The sequence below is a fragment of the Phyllopteryx taeniolatus genome, chromosome 10, assembly GCF_024500385.1.
Source record: "Phyllopteryx taeniolatus isolate TA_2022b chromosome 10, UOR_Ptae_1.2, whole genome shotgun sequence".
Classification (NCBI taxonomy): domain Eukaryota; kingdom Metazoa; phylum Chordata; class Actinopteri; order Syngnathiformes; family Syngnathidae; genus Phyllopteryx; species Phyllopteryx taeniolatus.
The window spans coordinates 29,202,429-29,220,248 of NC_084511.1; the positions used below are offsets into that span (position 1 = coordinate 29,202,429).

The window sequence follows — 17,820 nt, forward strand, 5'->3', positions numbered from 1 at the left end:
CTTTCACATTGTCCTACCCAATGCTGTGAGGCCGAGCTAAGCGAATGACGTCTGCATTTGCGGGCCGCCGACGCAGGGCTGGGTTTCCATTTTCAGAGCGAGTTTCGGGGGGGATCGTCAACATGGAGCCGGAGATGGAGGACAAAACGTTGGATCTGATGGTAAGATCCGTTTCGATGCCGCATCGCGGACTCAGCAAGTGTACTCCGACCAATATGTCGCTGATCGGAAAGGGAGAATGAACCGAAGCGGTTGATCTGGAGAGGTGGAGGAGAAAAGTGGGGACCGGGAATGGAAGGGAGGGCCTGAAATGATCGATACATATTACAGATAACTAGTGTTATTTCTGTCATTTGGTCCTGATGTCGTCGGGTGGTGGTGAGCAACCTATGTATTCGTTTACGGTTGGCAAGGTTCGCACAGCGTTCGGCCGAAGGGAGCTGAGGTTTCTCGGGCAAGCGTTCATTGCGGTGACGCTGCGCCACTTGAACTGGGCCCTGTCTGGGCATTAGCCTTCCAGCTAGCACTCCACCACTCCAATGTACGCTTATGTATTTACATATCTGCTGTATGGCGACAGCTCTCGGGGTAAAAGATACGCGGACATGATCAGTCGTTCCCGGGGCCGTTGGGAATGTTGCTGAATCGATTAGAAAGTCAAGCGTGGTTGTTTATATTTTTGGAAGTGCGTAGAAGGAAGTGCACTGCTTTTTCATTCATATAGCATTACCGTTAGCGAGATGGCAAGTTGCTAATGTAGCTAGCTCGCTAAGTGTACTTGACATTCCTTTCAATATCCAAATAGACATTTAGTCGAGACGGGAATAGCTGCGTGGCTTTCTATACATAGCTAATAAACGCAATTCTAAATAAATGTGCGGCTTATTTGCTATTTACTTAGTCAATTCAAAAGCTAGGCGGGGAGGGTATCGTTAGCGTAACAATAGCTAGTGCTACAATTTTACAGATCGAACTGAAGGATTTCTCAAGATATGATAGTCCTTTTTGATTATTACTGCATCATCGATGCATCCAGGTTCCCTTCGTTTTACTGGTTGGTCTGTGTAGCTGGTTTGTGGACTTGAAACAGTTTGAAAATAAAAGTCTGTTGTTGATGGAGGTTCCAGACAAGACATCAAAACAGAAAGTACCATTAACTTTTAAATCACATGGAATGTTCGGGCAGTAGTGCAACAGCAACTGTACTTATCTATTATGTATTGTCAGTGCATTACCCTCTCAACATATGCCGATGAGTGGCTAAAAGTTCAACCAACACAAACTGTTAACACTATTGAAAAAGGAAATGATGTCGATGCCCACATCTACAGTGTTAGGCCAGTCTCGGTGGTATATAAAAGTGATCCTTATTTAGTATGCGATTTATCCAAAAGTTCAATTTAAAAGTACAGATTGAACTTTTGAGACCTGGATGCATTCTACATTACACATGCTTACGCTTTTGGGCTGTTGTATTATATTACATATTTTAAATTGAGCAACACTTTGTCCTTTGTGTGTAGTTTGGGGTCAGGTGTTTTTCTTTTTCGTCGGTATAGTTGTAATTTCTGTCACAGCATTATTCCCGAAACGATGGGTGGGGTTCTCATCCAAATAAAAATGATTAACCGGTTAATCCCAATTTCCCTCCCACTCCTCTACACACACCCACTAGTTCACATCTAATATTGCTTCTGTGTGTATCTGTCAGTAGTTTGTGTGTGAATGAGTGTGTTCTTGCGTTCATTGTGGAATGTGTGCGTAGCTCTAATACTGGTCCCCCCCCCCCCCCCCCCCCCCCTTCACTCTTTCCCAAATCCCCCCTAACTCTTTTCCTCACCTTTGATGGACACACACTCACAACCTCCTGATTCCTAAACTAAACATCCATCCATCCATTCTCTACCGCTTATCCGGGTCGGGTCGCGGGGGCAGTAGCTTCAGCAGGGACGCCCAGACTTCCCTCTCCCCGGCCACTTCATCCAGCTCTTCCGGGGGGATCCCGAGGCGTTCCCAGGCCAGCCGAAGGATGTAGTCTCTCCAGCGTGTCCTGGGTCATCCCCGGGGTCTCCTCCCGGTGGGACATGCCCGGAACACCTCACCAGGGAGGCGTCCGGGAGGCATCCGAATCAGATGCCCCAGCCACCTCATCTGGCTCCTCTCAATGCGAAGGAGCAGCGGCTCTACTCTGAGATCCTCCCGGATGACCGAGCTTCTCACCCTATCTCTAAGGGAGAGCCCGGACACCCTGCGGAGGAAACTCATTTCGGCCGCTTGTATCCGGGATCTTGTTCTTTCGGTCACGACCCACAGCTCATGACCATAGGTGAGGGTAGGAACGAAGATCGACCGCTAAACTAAACATCATTTATTTATTCATTTGTATTGCATTTTGACACTACACCACATGAACTCCTGACCAATTGCATTCACGCATCAATTGATTGATCCATCCATGATCCATCCGTTCACTCACCTCCTCTGTTTCCTCCGTCCATTTCCCGTTCTCATCACTTCTGTCCCTTTGCTTTTCCTTTACTTCACATCTATTTCTCTCTTGCTCTTCCTCCCTCACCCTGTCCACTTGGGTCCCCTCCTCCTCACCCCCCCCCCCCCTCACCCCCACTCTCTCTCTCTCTCTCTCTCTCTCTCTCTCGCTCTCTCTCTCTCTCACAGTGCTCTGTGCCTCGCTCTCTCTGGCTGGGCTGCTCCTCGGTGGCTGAGAGTTTGTGTGCACTCAGGTGCCTGGAGAGCATCCCCTCCACCCGGGCTCACAACCAGGTTCTGCCTCTCTCCTCTTAATTCTGCTACTCCTCCTCTACCTAAATCCCACCCTACCCCTGCCATCTTCTTTTACGTTTCTTTCAACATCGATGCAAACCCTTATCCCACCCTGACCTACTTACCCAACGTTGTCCATTAGTCCATATTTGAAGCACACTGCTCTCAGGTCCCTCCCCGGTGTGTTGCCCGCCTCTTTCTGCTTAAAACATGAGTTAAAGCATCCTAAACTGTAATTGACGGGCTTTATAATCAGTCAGACACAACTGGTCATGGCCACTGTACACATTTGGCATCAGGCCTTCCTCAAGTGGCCATTTCCTTATTGCACATTCAAGTGAAAAGAAACAGCCACCTTCATTCTTCTGCCTGGAGGTGTGAGGGCTGAGGTGGGGAGGGTCTTCTTTCAAACCCTGAGAGACTACATGCTTGCCTGCTTGCCTGCCTGCCTGCCTGTCTGCCTGCCTGGTCAACCTTGGTCTGTCTTTTTCTTCTCTCTCTCACTCTCCTGCTCTGCATGATCATCAACACCAGCAAGCCCATCTTGGCTTCTCAACCCTTCTGCTTGGGTCTTGGCACCACACCTCTTTCTTTTGTGAGGATACCTTTGTGGCAACCACCGATAAGTTTGGTTGTCTTTTTGCTCAGTATTCAGTAGGGAAGGACAAATGGTAAGGTTTATGTTGATTGTGTGTAATTGATTGTTGATAGTCACATCTTGAAGCAGTAGAGGCCACATAAGGTGCGCTACTTGTCTGAAACCAGCAGAGGCACTGTGGATTCTGTGTCAACTCGTTTGCTGTCTAAAGAAGAGGCACGTGTTAGCTATGGGACTTGAGCTACATTCACACAGACCTCCGCTGTGACACAACTCATCTGAGAACCTTTATTCTATTCAGGAGTTCAGAACATTCAGACTTATTTTCCCTTCTCTTTAAAAATACCAACAATCGTTACAAGGGGTTGAACTGACTGCTTGACATGTTGACGTTACCACGGCGCAATGGCGATTCGACCAACCCCAAAGATAAGAAAATTGGGACGTTGTGTAAAATGTAAATCAAACAATACAATGATTTGCAAATCCTTTTCAGCCTATATTCAAATGAATTCGCTACAAAGAAATTTCATGTTCAAACCGATGAACATTGGTGTTTTGTTTTATTGGGGGGAGAAATATTCTCATATAACATTTGATGCCTGCAGCATGTTCCCAAAAAGGTGGGACCGGGCCAACAAAAGCCTGAGAATGTTGAGAAGTGGTCCAAAAACACCGGTGTGGAACATTCCACAGATGAACGGGTTAATTGTTAGCAGACAAGTGTCACGATTGGGTATAAAAGGAGCATCCCCGAAAGACTCGGTTGTTCACAAGCAATCCCCCTGATTCCAGTAAACACAAATCACACTCGGACACCTTCATGGTCTCACAGACAGTCGGCTCTCATAGAACTCTTCTAACAACCCACTTAACACAACTGCAGCTTTGCTATTATTATTATTATTATTATATGCCATTATTACAAAGCATTTCCTGAAATATTTACTACGATTATATACTGTAGAGAGTAGCGACCATGCAGCTTTAAGTGAATTGGTGTTAATTATACAAGTTCCGACTGTCTGCGAGGCTATGAAGCTATCTGAATGTGATTGGATGAGCGACTGAACGTGATTGGATGAGTTGGGTGTGGGGAAAATGAGTGAGCGAGCTTGTGTTGGGAGGTGAAAGAACGCACAGAAAGTTGACAACTGAAAGAAATATCAATGACATCATCGATTAATCGACTTTGACTCTGCAATCATCACCTAAGTGTCGACTACAAAAAAAAATCTGAAGTCTTTAAACCCCTAATGGAAACACCGATTTTGATTTTTGTCATAGTCAATCAAGGACACTTTTTGTTTGATGCCCACAGCATACACACAACATATTTGGTGGGGGAATATTCTGGGTTTCCTTGAGAAATGTTGATTTTGATAAACAAATTAGCCTGCTTTACAAAATGGGGATTTGGAAGCGCACCAAGAGGGAGCCTTTATTTCTTTCCATTTTTGCCCACACAGTCAGGCATGTATTTGAACACTGTATTACCGGTATAACTCCGCCTCGAAGGCGGCCCCTCCCATTGTGATTGAATTAGAGAGAAGAATTGGAGTGTATTGTGATAACTTACCTCAAAACACTGTACTATATCTGCTAGTATAGTTCTCCGAATTCTGTACACTTGTCATTATGATTGATTGATTTTTATTTTCTTTATCACGCTAGATCTGCTCTGTAACAGACAAAATATTGTTTCATTTACTATGTTTCTTTGGCGCTGGCATCATCTGCAAGACAATGTTTGTTGTGGTGATCAGGTTTTTCCGCTCCGTGCGTGCGTGCGTACATGTTTATGTGCACGCAATTGTCAGTAGTCATGACGGTTACCCTTCCTTGGCTGTTTTCGTGGCACTTCTTTGTCCAGCTTTAACCACACCGCTGTCCTGGCTCAACACGGTGCTTTTAGCAAACAGAGAGAAAATAATGCGCTAACCAGCACATTTGATCTGTTGTGTCCCCTTTTGAACAGAACACGTCCGGGATGGAGTCACAGAATCTAGTGGACGACCTGTCGCCAAAGAAGAACACGGTTCTCAAGGTATCTTTCAGTGCTTGTTCATAGTCACATTTAGACTCTTCTCTCTAGCACTGACAAATCTCAACGTTAACTTGATTGTCTTCCAACTTTCAGTAATCGTCCATTTCAAAGCATGAACACACTCGACATTGAATGACACAAGTTGGCTGATGTCAATGTTTAAATGAGAGAAAGGTCCTTTTTACCACTGTGTCACAATTTTAAACCCATCATTTTCATATGTTCCATTTTTCTTTCTGAGTGGAAGAACCCTATTGATTTTTTTTCCTCTTATCCAAAACCAAGTAGCTGTTCAAAAGTACAATGGAACGTCCAAAGTTGAACACACTGTTGTGTTGCAGTACGCCAGTCGACCTTTCAGTGTGTTTTAAAACGCATTTCCCAGACAGAATTATGTAGAATTACTTATTTCAGAGCCAAACTGTCGCCGTCATTAAAGCTTTATTAACTGTACAAACTGTAGCATAAGCATTCGTAACTGTCAAACAAGTGTAAAAACAATATATCCGCTGTATAGTAAGCCTACATTAAAATAAAATGACTACACTCCCCCTTTTGAAGCATGCCTGAAAAGTAACGAACACACAAGTGAGGAGAGGGGACGTTTCCGAAGGCGTGTTAGCTTTATGCACACTTTAACATTCCCACTGTCGTACAAATGTATCAATTGGGTAACCACAGACAGTACAGTACAACTCGGCAAACAATATATAATGTGTGTCTGTTCATGTACATTGGAGTCGGCGAATGACAGTGTAAGAGACGGACGGGGGCTGGGCGAATCATCGAAATTTAATTGTAAAATAATCACGTTTTTCTGGCCCCCCTTGAGCGGTCAAGTCACCTTTCCCGCCCGCCATGATCGGGTGCACGTCGCGGGGGCTTTTCTGATGATTTATTTAATTAATATGCCCAGCGATTGGCTGGCGACCAGTTCAGGGTGTACCCCGCCTCTCGCCCGAAGATAGCTGGGATAGGCTCCAACTCGCCCGCGACCCTAGTGAGGCTAAGCGGTCATTTTGGTATCAAACACTGCCCCCAATTGAACAGGCGCTCAGCAAAATATGTATGCTTAAACTAAAATAATCAAGGAATGACAAAACAGACGATTTACTATGCAATTGGAAATTCTACTCGGTTTACGATCCAGCTGATGCAAGCCATTTTTCATACGTCACCGTCGAGGAGCTGTGAGACATCCACAGAGGATACATCAGACGCATAAAGTACATACGCTTTATTTATCTGACACAGTTGTGTAATGTTCAGTGTTTGACAGAATCTAGATATTTAAATCAAAATGTTAAGAGTAACTGGGAATATTTAACATTTTGAAAAATGTGATTTGTTTCACATCGTGAAATTGATATTGACTGATAGGGGGGAAAAGAAAAAAATATCCTGATAAGATTTTTCCATATTGGCCAGCCCTATCTGTGCGTTGGTGGACTATCATTGCTAAATACAGTAAGTATTTTAATTTTGTATTTACTTATTCTTATTATATTAACATTCATTTATGCAAGTGCAATGCCTTGCTTTTAGTGGGGTTTGTACACAGTCATACCCATAAATGAAATTTGACTAAGAGTTGGCATCAGTTCTTGTTTTCTTATTCTATTCCACAACACGCAACTATTGAACATATTTTGAAGTTATGATTGTCGGCCTCTGACATTTTCCAAGTAGATAGAAGGAAAGAAAAATCACACTTAATACAGCCCCACGGAATAATCAAATTTAGGATAATCTGTACAGCAATGATTCTTAGTGTGCTCACAAGTACCAGTCGTGGTACGTGGGCTCTCGATAGTGGTACGCAAAAGAATCACTGAATTTAATACAATCAGAATTCACATTTACAACATGAAATACAATCAAACATTAAAACACAACAACAGCTAATTTAGACTTTTTTTTTTAACCCAGTACAGTGCTGTTTTTTTTTTTTTTAATAAACCTTTCATCTACAGTATTTTTTAGTTTTTAGTAAAGTTAATTTTTTTTAAATACAGTTCAGTTGTATTGAACTTAACTGCAGTAGATTTATTTTTTAGGACTAAAACCCCAGCCTGTGTATTTTCTGACTGTAATGTTGGCCAATATGGCGGTAAATTATTATTTTTTTTAATCTGGTACTTGGCGTAAAAAGTTTGCGAAGCACTGTAGGCTGTTCTGAACCAGTCACTGAAATGTCTTCTTGGCCTCCCAGGTTAGTAATGGTCCTGTTGTGGGGTCCCGCAAGCGCCCGTCAGAGGGGAACTACGAGAAAGAGAAGGAACACTGCATTGCCCTGTTTGACCAGTGGTCAGAGGCTGACCAGGTAGAGTTTGTCGAGCGTCTGATCTCCCGAATGTGCCACTACCAGCATGGCCACATTAACTCCTACCTCAAACCCATGCTACAGAGAGACTTCATCACAGCGCTGCCAGGTATGAAAACCAACACCTGTCCTGCACAGTGGCAAAACTTCCATCTATTTTTATTTTATTTTTTTTTGAATACCAATTGTCTTCATTAGTGCCACAGGTGGGCTGGAATCTAAACCAGTTGACCGCGGGTGAAAGTACACCCTGGAATGGTCAGTTAATTGCAGGGCACATATAGTAAAAAAAAAATAAAATAATAATAATAACACTCACAATGTTACACTAGGATGAGTAATAAGTCCTCAAGAATCCTAACATGCATGGAATGCGGGAACAAGCTGGAGTACCCATAGAAAACCCACACAAGCAACGGGAGAAGGTGTAATCTCTACGGCAGGTGTGTCAAACAAATTTTTGTCGCGGGCCACATTGTAGTCACGGTTTCCCTCAGCGGGCCGTTGACTGTGAAACCATATAACTGTTTAGTCATTTCATAATACTATTACATACACACAACAAATTGATGGATACCTAGTTTTGAAATCAGTGTAATAGTTTGTTCAACTTAGTTACTGTAAACAGTAACAGTAACTTGCAATAGCTCAACAATACAATTTATTATATAGGAGAATTTGAGCAAGATGATTTGCTTTCGCGGGCCACATAAAAGGAGTTGGCGGGCCAGATTTGGCCCCCGGGCCTCGAGTTTGACAACTGTGCTCTACGGCGAGATTTCAAACCCCAAACCTCGGAACTGTTCAGCGCGGGCTAAGCTCTTGTGCTCTGTAATGCCCACAATAAATATATCAACACAAATTACGTTGCACTTGAAATTATTGAAATGGTCAGCGCTAATTAGCAATGTCCAAGTTATCAACTGATTGAGCATAATTGGAATATTTTTGAACAACCCCCCCCCCCCCCCCCCCCCATGATAACAGTATCCTTTAAAAAATTCAAAACTTTAAATGCGCTGTTCCAAATTATTGTGCGCAACAATTTCAAATCATTTTATAGGTTGAAAAAAAAAAACTGAGAATACTCGTATGCTGAATTTGCAGGATTAGGAGGTCATTTACTGAAATCAAAAGCTATTTCAATCAAAAACGTCTTCACAGGTCAAGTTGCATTTTAACATAAAACCCGTGGTGTGGCCCCTCTCCTTCCCTGCCCTTAACCCTGTTGAGAACCTTTGAAGCATCCTCAAGCCAGAAGATTTATGAGGCAGGGAGGCGGTTCACATCCAAACAGAAGCTTTAGGAGGTTATTCTGACATTCTGCAAAGATATTGAAGCAGAAACTCTTTGAAGAAAAAAAAGGTTTTGTTGGCGTAAGAATTGTGAAGCTGCTAACTGCTATCAAATAAGGGGTCCTATGTTAAAATGTTAACTTGACGTGTAAAAATGTTTTTTGATTAAAATAGCTTTGGATTTCAGTAAATGACCTTGTAATGCTCTATTAAGTTTGCAGTTTTAAAACTGGTATCAAGATTTAAATGTAGCCTCACTTCACTAGTCCCTACCCACCTCTAGGCATGGGCCGGTTACCTGTTTGATGGTATGCCACCAAATTCCAAAACAAAGCTCCTGAAGCCCAAGGAAACAAGTCAGGCCGAGGCTGCGAGGGGTGTGCCCACAGGTGCACGGCAAATGAATGACATCATGTCGGTCAGGCTTTTTGTCCATACGTTGTACTTCCTCAGGCGTGGTGGTTTCGTAAACGAAAAACTGCAAACGCTCCCGTTAAAATATTGTGATAGAAGGTTTAACCCATTTTAAATTGGCTGCAGATACCCGGTTTAAAAGACATTCCGAGAAATTTGACAGATGTTATTGTTACAAGGTCAAATACTGAACAATTATTTTCTTCTCACTTTGCAACATGGTGTATGTAACCCCCCCTCTCCTTTCTTCCTTCCTTCAGCCCAAGGCTTAGATCACATAGCAGAAAACATCTTGTCTTTCCTGGATGCGCGTTCGCTTTGTGCAGCAGAGCTGGTGTGTAAGGAGTGGCAGAGGGTCATCTCTGAGGGCATGCTATGGAAGAAGCTCATAGAACGCATGGTCCGCACTGACCCACTGTGGAAAGGACTGTCCGAAAGACATCAGTGGTGAGGAAGGCCCCCAAAGCTGTACTTTGGAAACGCACTCATCTAATTTAGTCCAAGTACTTCACGGTGTCTACTTAAAGAAAACATGAAAAAAAAAAAAAAAGTCTAGCTTGTTTGATTTATAGTGTTTGTCATTCACATTAATGGGCAGGTGGATTATATTACTGCCTCATAAAAATGTTCTTTCCCTCCTAGGGAGAAGTATCTGTTCAAAAATCGCACGTCTGAAGTCCCGCCCAACTCTTATTATCACTCCCTTTATCCCAAAATCATCCAAGACATAGAGGTAAGCGAATGCAAAAGCAAAGGTCATTGTTTAGCAATCATATTTTCTACACTGCCAACAAAACATTTGATACAAAGTCCTCCTTTTATTCACGTTTTTATTTTGCCTGTTTTTAAATGACTTGTCTTTGTACATGCTCTTACCAAAAGAGCGGTTTTGTCCGTTTTTTCTTTTTTTGGTCCTGTTTTTAGTCTTGAGAAATGTATTTCTCATTGCTTCTCTCTTTTTCCTTCAGACAATTGAGGCTAATTGGCGGTGTGGCAGACACAATTTGCAAAGGATTCAATGCCGCTCAGAAAATAGTAAAGGGGTTTATTGTCTCCAGTACGATGACGACAAGATCATCAGTGGCCTTAGGGACAATTCCATCAAGGTGTGTGTGCCTTTGTGAAAATATGCTTGTATGAAGCCTTTAGGATTTGTACGTGACTTGCTACATCTCTGCTGTTAATGCTGCAGGTTTCGAATTAGGACCATTTTTTTTGATGTGCAAAGTTGAGTTTCTTTATGTGAATGTTGTGTCAATCATAAGTTTGAACCAAAAATTAGAATAACAACTGATAGCATTTAAACTGTTGCACAGCAGTGTATTCCATAGCCATCACCAGAAATCTGCATTACAGGATAAAGAACCGGTTGTTGTGTTTCGAAAGAGACGAGGTTGTGTATTACTATGGACGAATAAACAAGATGGCAGCCAAGCACTTAAAACGCAGAGGATCTCAATGCACCGACGGCATGCGTTTACGCAGCCATTAACCCATGTTACATAAACAACATTCAGTTGTTAAATTACTCGACACAAACACAACCACCCTCACGTGAGACTCGTCAGTAGTATTAGCTAGCATACTACCCGCTAGCTCCAAGTGATTTGACATCACACACGGGCAAACAAATATGCACACTAGCAAACAGTGTTTAAGTCATTAAACTCAGCATTTGGCATTCACGCAGTAATAAATGTTGGCCAATGCAGTCCAATTGTAGTGCCAATGTTTGAATCAATGATACCGAACAACACACAAAGATTCCACCGGATGGCTCCAAAGTATTCATTTTATTGCTTCGATCTGAGCACAAAAACAGCAAATGGACAAGATTTTCAAAGAATAACGGAGAATGGGTTCCCCCAAGGCACGGTGGACGACTGGTCAGAGCGTCTGCCTCACAGTTCTGAGGACCGGGGTTCAATCCCCGGTCCCGCCTGTGTGTGCATGTTCTCCCCGTGCCTGTGTGGGTTTTCTCCGGGCACTCCGGTTTCCTCCCACATCCCAAAAACATGCACGGTAGGTTAATTGAAGACTGTAAATTGCCCTGCTGAAGTAACGACAGTGCAGTTCTATATCCCACTCGTATGTCTGGCCTGGAAAAAAAAAAAAAAGAAAAGGAGAGGAATCGTGGGAGAGAAGCGGATTTGTCATCTTATTGTTCTCCAGGAGGGCTGGCGCGCACCCAGGACTGCTCTAAATTTTTCTCCAGCTCGCCTCAGCAGTGGGGAAATGGGGCGTGAACAGAACATGAGCATCACAATGACAAATGGCCTTTCTTTGCATGACCTAAATCTGTGCCCATTCAAGAATCACAAATAGATTCCGTTCCTTATGTGTTATTTCTACCTGCAGATATGGGATAAACAGTCACTGGAGTGTCTGAAGATTCTGACTGGTCACACAGGTTCGGTGTTGTGCCTCCAGTATGATGAAAGGGTCATCGTCACTGGGTCATCTGACTCAACTGTTAGGTATGACTCTTATTTTGTTACTTTGTGTATCACAGCATGTTGTTTGGACGATGCAAATAATTGTCCGAGGAGTTTGTGTTAACTGACGATGGTTTTGTGAAGTGTTCCGGAGCCCACGTGGCGATACCCTTTACACAATGATGCCGTTTTTTTTTGAATGCAGATCGCAGGTCACGGGCATTCAAAGTTGTTTTTCGGCCTTGCTGCTTGCGTGCAGAGATTTCTCCACATTCTCCGAATCTTTTCATGATATTATGGAACGTAGATGATGAAATTCCTTGCAGTTGTATGCTGAGAAATGTTGTTTGCTCAACTGAGCCTTTCGGGGATGCTCCTTTTATACTCAATCGAGACGCTCAACTGTTTCCAATTCACCTGGTCACCTGTGGAATGTTCCAGACAAGTGTTTTTTGACCATTCCTCAACCTTCCCAGTGTTTTGCTGCCCCCTTGTCACAGATTTTTTTGAAGCACGTATCAAATTCAAAATAAGCGAGTAGTTAAGCAAAAAAAACATTAAAAAATCAGTTTGAACATGAAATATCTTGTCTTTGTAGTGTATTCATTTGAATGTAGGTCAAAAGGGATTTGCAAACTTTTGTATTCTGTTTTTAATGACATTTTACACAATGTCCCAGCTTGATTGGAATTGGGGTTTGTACAGTTCCGTTGCATGAGTTTAAGTGCTCAGTGTAAAACATGACCGCATTGCTGTCCTTTCCTGGCCAATTCCAATGTTAAACCTTCTGCCCTCCTGCCATCTCCATCTCTTTGCTCCCGTTTCCTCTGCAGGGTGTGGGAGGTGACGACGGGCGAGGTACTGAACACGCTGATCCACCACAACGAGGCCGTTCTTCATTTACGCTTCGCCAACGGCCTCATGGTCACGTGTTCCAAGGACCGCTCGATCGCCGTGTGGGACATGGCCTCTCCAACCGACATTAGCTTACGGCGCGTCCTCGTGGGACACCGGGCGGCTGTCAACGTGGTCGACTTCGACGACAAATATATTGTGTCAGCCTCAGGGGACCGCACCATCAAGGTAACGATGTGAATGGATGTATTTTTCATATGTTGTTGCCGCCGGGTAGGGTTAATTAAATGCTATTTACCTGATAACATTGGAGCAGACAGCCTTTTTATCTTTACATTCTCCTGTCAAAGCTTGCCTGATGAGACCTTTTCATTTCAAGTCAAAGCAGAATCTGACTCAGACTATTTTTAAAATTGCTTTCCTGACAGATGTAATCTGTGCGAATCATTTTACCCGTTTGATCTGTCGAATTGTGCAGGTATGGAGCACCAGCACCTGTGAATTTGTCCGCACTCTAAACGGTCACAAGCGGGGCATTGCCTGTCTACAATACCGGGATCGACTGGTTGTCAGCGGCTCATCTGATAACACAATTAGGTACATTTAATACTCTCAGACTGAACAAGTCTTCCTGGCCTAAATGTTAACAGACAAATTGAAGACAAATATAATCCTGCTGGCTCTTTACCACGAAAAGTAATAAAAAAGGAATGTTATGAAGTATACAAAGTAGCGATCCACATATTTTTTAGAGTGAATGAACCTCCCAGACTCTTGGTAATCTTCCCCATACTCCTATTAACCTCTCGCATACTCTTTATAAACACGTTCTCCACTCTTAAATGGTGGTTCTCAACCTTTATGGGGACCTGGATATTTTTGATTGACCGTATCCCAAAGGAGGCTTTCTAGCTTTATGTCAGCATTCTACCTGTTGTTAGCATGTTAGAATTTGAGTACTAGTCATTCAAAAATTGTGCCATTGTCCTACTTTCACTCTGTGTTAAGCCAAGTTTAAAACGGTTCTCCATTCCGAGCCCAATTTAAAATTCCAGTATTTCTCGTTGAACAATAGAATTGTCAGCAGCTGTGACGACTGGCTCCATCTGAAAACTGGAACTATTTAGCCATTTAACAGTGAACAATCCCTTTTCCAGGTTATGGGACATCGAGTGCGGGGCATGTTTGCGAGTGCTGGAGGGCCATGAAGAGCTGGTGCGTTGCATCCGCTTTGATAACAAGAGGATCGTCAGTGGCGCTTATGACGGGTGAGTCTCCACTTCAACAAGCGCTCTGCTTTCTTATGTAGCGTAGCGCCCACTATTTGTGGCTTATGTGGTGGCGCTTTTCTCTCTGCAGGAAAATCAAGGTGTGGGACTTGCAGGCAGCCTTGGACCCACGAGCCCCAGCGAGCACGCTATGCCTGCGCACTCTAGTGGTGCGTGTTCACACCTGCAGTTCAGTTTCTGTTTATGTCTGCTATAGGGTCGTCCCGATCCCAGCACGAATCGGTAATCGGGCCCGATCGCGCGATTTTCCGCTGAAAACGATAGGTTATTTCTTTTTTATTTTTTACATTTAAAGGTCACAAAGCGACAAAATAATGCAAAGATACTACCAAATGGAAAAGCAGTAGCTCTGTTTTATATTACACAATGTAACGTTTTGGGTTCACGTGTTTATGGGTTCGTTGTTTATTTAAGCTGCAACTTTGTAAGCCGGATGTGATCCCAATAAAGCAGGCCAGACGTTGCCGCACGTTCTGGGGTGACTTGATTGTCCACCGTAAAGACGGACTTTTGCGGCAAGTAGGCCCGGCGACCAAAACGAAGACGCTGCTGGCCGGATGACGTGGCTTCTAGGCGACACAATAAGCGCACGCCCTCAAGGACTAGGGGGCAAACGATTGATTTTTCATTTTTAAAAGAGAGTAAGAACACTGTGCGATGTGAACGTAGTAACAACAACGGCGGGGACTGCGAAGTGAGCAAGAAAGGAGACATTTGTGCGGACAACCTGGGAGGTATATGTCAGGCCGGTGATGTGGTATCGGCGCGTACCGTATCGGATAATTTTGTATAGATACTGTGCAGAGGTACTGATACCTGATACTGGCATCGGTGCGCCACTAACCCTTTTTCATATTGTGACAGTTGTCCTCCTTTCTGTTTGTAGGAGCATTCTGGCCGCGTGTTCCGTCTGCAGTTTGATGAGTTCCAGATCATCAGCAGCTCTCACGACGACACCATTCTGATCTGGGACTTTCTCAACGTCTCCACTAACGGCCAGTCAGAGGGGCGGTCTCCCTCCCGCACCTACACTTACATTTCTAGATAGCAGGTACGCAAGCACGCGCGCGCTCCACAAAAATTCCTGCCTTCCACTTTGTGTCTTCGAGATGTGTTTTTATGCCGATTGGGTGAAAAGATGCATAAGCATACCTTCCACACTGTGCGATCAGCTTTAAGTCTCTGGCCTCAGGAGAGCTCTCCGTACTACTTCTAGTAATGTGATTTATTATTGTATTTTTTTTCAGTGTATAGAGGTTTTGCCAACTTTGAAATGCTGATTTCGTTCAAGTGTCTCAAATGTTCTGTTTCCATACAATTGTGCCCGTCAATGAATGATTCCACAGTGTGCGCTTCGTCCCACGCGCATCTGGCCCTCCGCAGCGTGAACAGCTTTTTCCATCTGTGCTCACTGTTACAAATCAACAGCAATGTAGGAATGTTGCCACATCTGTCGGGATGTCAAGTGACTTTGTTTTCCCGTGCATCCATTTCGAAGGCTTTGCTTAATAACTGCTTACTGTATTGGTAAGAATTGCGTTGATTTGTGTGGAAGGTGTCTTGATGCAATGAATACCAAATTGAGTGCGCTACTTGGTGACCACCAGCTGAGGCGCTATTGATTCTTTCTCAACTAGTTTGCGCCCTGAAATAAAAACATGACATCAACTATAGGAAGTCAAGCGACAGCCAATCCATGCTAACTTCCTCAGGTTGCCTTAAGGCGCTTACTCATTCTACTTTGTTCTCACGGTGCCAGCACGGGATAGGGCGCAGGGACGATGACGACGACGGCACAGTGCAAGCATGTCCGTATTTGGCACTGGGTGCTAAGCTACAGGAAGTAGCCCGGTAGTTTTTGCTGCCTGTTTGGATGTACAGTTACAAAATCTCTTGATGTAGTCACTCCTCCAGCACCCCTCCCATTGGACGCGCCGGCTGTCATCACTGCGGCGCTGCGCCCGAATGCAACTTTTGAACTGTAGTTCACCGTATTCTTATTTTTCTCCATTGTCACACAAGAAAAAATGGCCACATGCCCCTCCCAGAGCCCTAGAAGAAAACAATTGGCTGCAAGAACCAAAGTCTGTTGAAAAAAACAAAACAACAAATTGTGGCTGCACCTGTTGCAAACGCTGGCCCTGCGTACACACTTTACGTTGACTCTTTTTTTTTTTTTCAGCAGGTGTATATGGCCACTAAGCAGACCATAAGCGTGTTTTCTTTCCCCCAGGTGGCTCCATCTCCCGCAGCCCGTCTTGACGGAGCCCCGGGCGGATTCGGCCGATGGCTGCGTCAATCATGGACCGGAGCCCATCTCTTCACCTTCCTCTTCGTCATCACTCTGTCCACCCCCACCCCGGCCCGCTCGCACCTCCTTTCCGTCCGTTCCGCCCAACTCTGAACGGACCTGTAAACATGTGCCCGTTTTCTACCAGCGCTGAGGATGCACGGCAACCGACGCCATTTTCCCCAGGAAGCTCACCTTCTACTAATTTATCTTTTGTACACTAATGACAGTATTAACAGACCTTATATACGTTACAAAGTTCCCTTCTCCCGCCCCCAAATTTACGAAGCTTCTGCTCCTCAGTTTCCACCCCCCGTCCCCTGCCAAAACAGTCTCTACAGATAAGGAATTGCTTCTACTTCTATTTATATATCACATATACATCCATGCAAATGCACAACGAGTGGCGCAGCTGGACAGAGGATGGCCGGAGCTATGACGCAGGAGAAAGAGACTCTTTACTCAGCTCCAGGAAAAGGAGGGGAAGGATGGGAAAGATGGAGGGAGTGCACGAGGGTGAGGCGTGTGTGCACGTCTGCACGCTCCCCTCTCACCTCCTCTGTTTATCAATATCTGCCCATCCCTTCCTGCTTCATGTCCCCCCCCCCCCCCCCCCCCCCCCCAGAAATGCACACTAGCTCGGAATATGGGGGCACACACAGAAGTGAGTGTGTGCGCTTACATGGACTTGGCAGGACAGAGCAAAAGCGTCAGACATGCATGTGAGGTTGCCGCGGATACAGCGTCCTGGCACCAATGAGCTATTTTTTTTCTCTTTAACTCTTCTTTTCTTACTGTTTTATATTTATATATATATATATATATATATAGATATAAAATTGTTGTTTTCTAATTTTATTTCAGTATGTTTTGGTTCTTAGTACAAAATTCATCCTAGTTCTCTCCCCTTTTTGCTGTCTGTCGTCATTCTTTCTTCTGGCCTCACATCTTTGCTTCATCTGTCCCTCTCACTCCATCATTGAGCTTGTTTGCTTACGAGAGAAGCTGGAATTTGTTCAAATTTAGTTGTAAACGGACTTGTTTTGTCTGAAATTGTGTTGTATATTAAAATGATTTTTTTAAAGAAGAAAAATGACCTTATTGTGAATAAAGTACTTGACAGTGAGCGTTGAGCCAACTAACACGGATGATTGTCTATTGTTATGTTTGGTTGGTTGCAACAGTGATGGCAGATTTGTCCTCTGCTTTTATAGGACTAAATAAAATGTATAAGTTCTTTTCTAGCCGAGGGGAGAGAAGTTCTTTGCTTACCTTATTTCTCAAGCTGAGGGGGGGAAAAATTATATCTGACGAAAACATTGCACGAGACAACATATTAGCCAGCCAAGTCTTTAGTTTTTACTATTGTTGGAAACCTGCAAAAACATTGAGTGTTCATAACTATAAATGGAGATGTATCAGAACATGCTGAGAAGTTAGTGCAAACAATTTTATACTTGCACTTATATTTTGGCCAATTCAGCTGTCAATAC

At 43.9% G+C, this 17,820-nt stretch overlaps 1 protein-coding gene across 2 annotated transcripts; it reads left to right on the forward strand.

The window, feature by feature from the left end:
* The first annotated feature begins 3 nt into the window (after positions 1-3).
* On the forward strand, positions 4-17,571 carry fbxw11a (F-box and WD repeat domain containing 11a). Of its 2 annotated transcripts, none has more exons than XM_061787281.1 (13): positions 4-161; positions 5,358-5,426; positions 7,639-7,858; positions 9,719-9,905; positions 10,101-10,191; positions 10,427-10,564; positions 11,817-11,935; positions 12,727-12,976; positions 13,227-13,345; positions 13,906-14,016; positions 14,108-14,186; positions 14,924-15,088; positions 16,271-17,571. In XM_061787281.1, exons 1-12 carry the CDS (start codon positions 45-47, stop codon positions 15,083-15,085), a joined length of 1,662 nt encoding a protein of 553 aa, XP_061643265.1. In that variant the 5' UTR covers positions 4-44; the 3' UTR covers positions 15,086-15,088; positions 16,271-17,571. The 2 variants fall into 2 exon arrangements, with proteins under 2 accessions (XP_061643265.1, XP_061643266.1); XM_061787282.1 differs by having other exon boundaries at positions 7,732-7,858.
* The last annotated feature ends 249 nt before the right edge of the window (positions 17,572-17,820 follow it).

Bases quoted from the DNA above. Each gene is read 5' to 3' on its own strand.
- fbxw11a (XM_061787281.1), top strand. From the start codon at position 45: ATGACGTCTGCATTTGCGGGCCGCCGACGCAGGGCTGGGTTTCCATTT. The intron at 10,192-10,426 runs GTAAGCGAATGC...TTTTTCCTTCAG, and splicing joins AAATCATCCAAGACATAGAG to ACAATTGAGGCTAATTGGCG. The intron at 11,936-12,726 runs GTATGACTCTTA...TTTCCTCTGCAG, and splicing joins TCATCTGACTCAACTGTTAG to GGTGTGGGAGGTGACGACGG.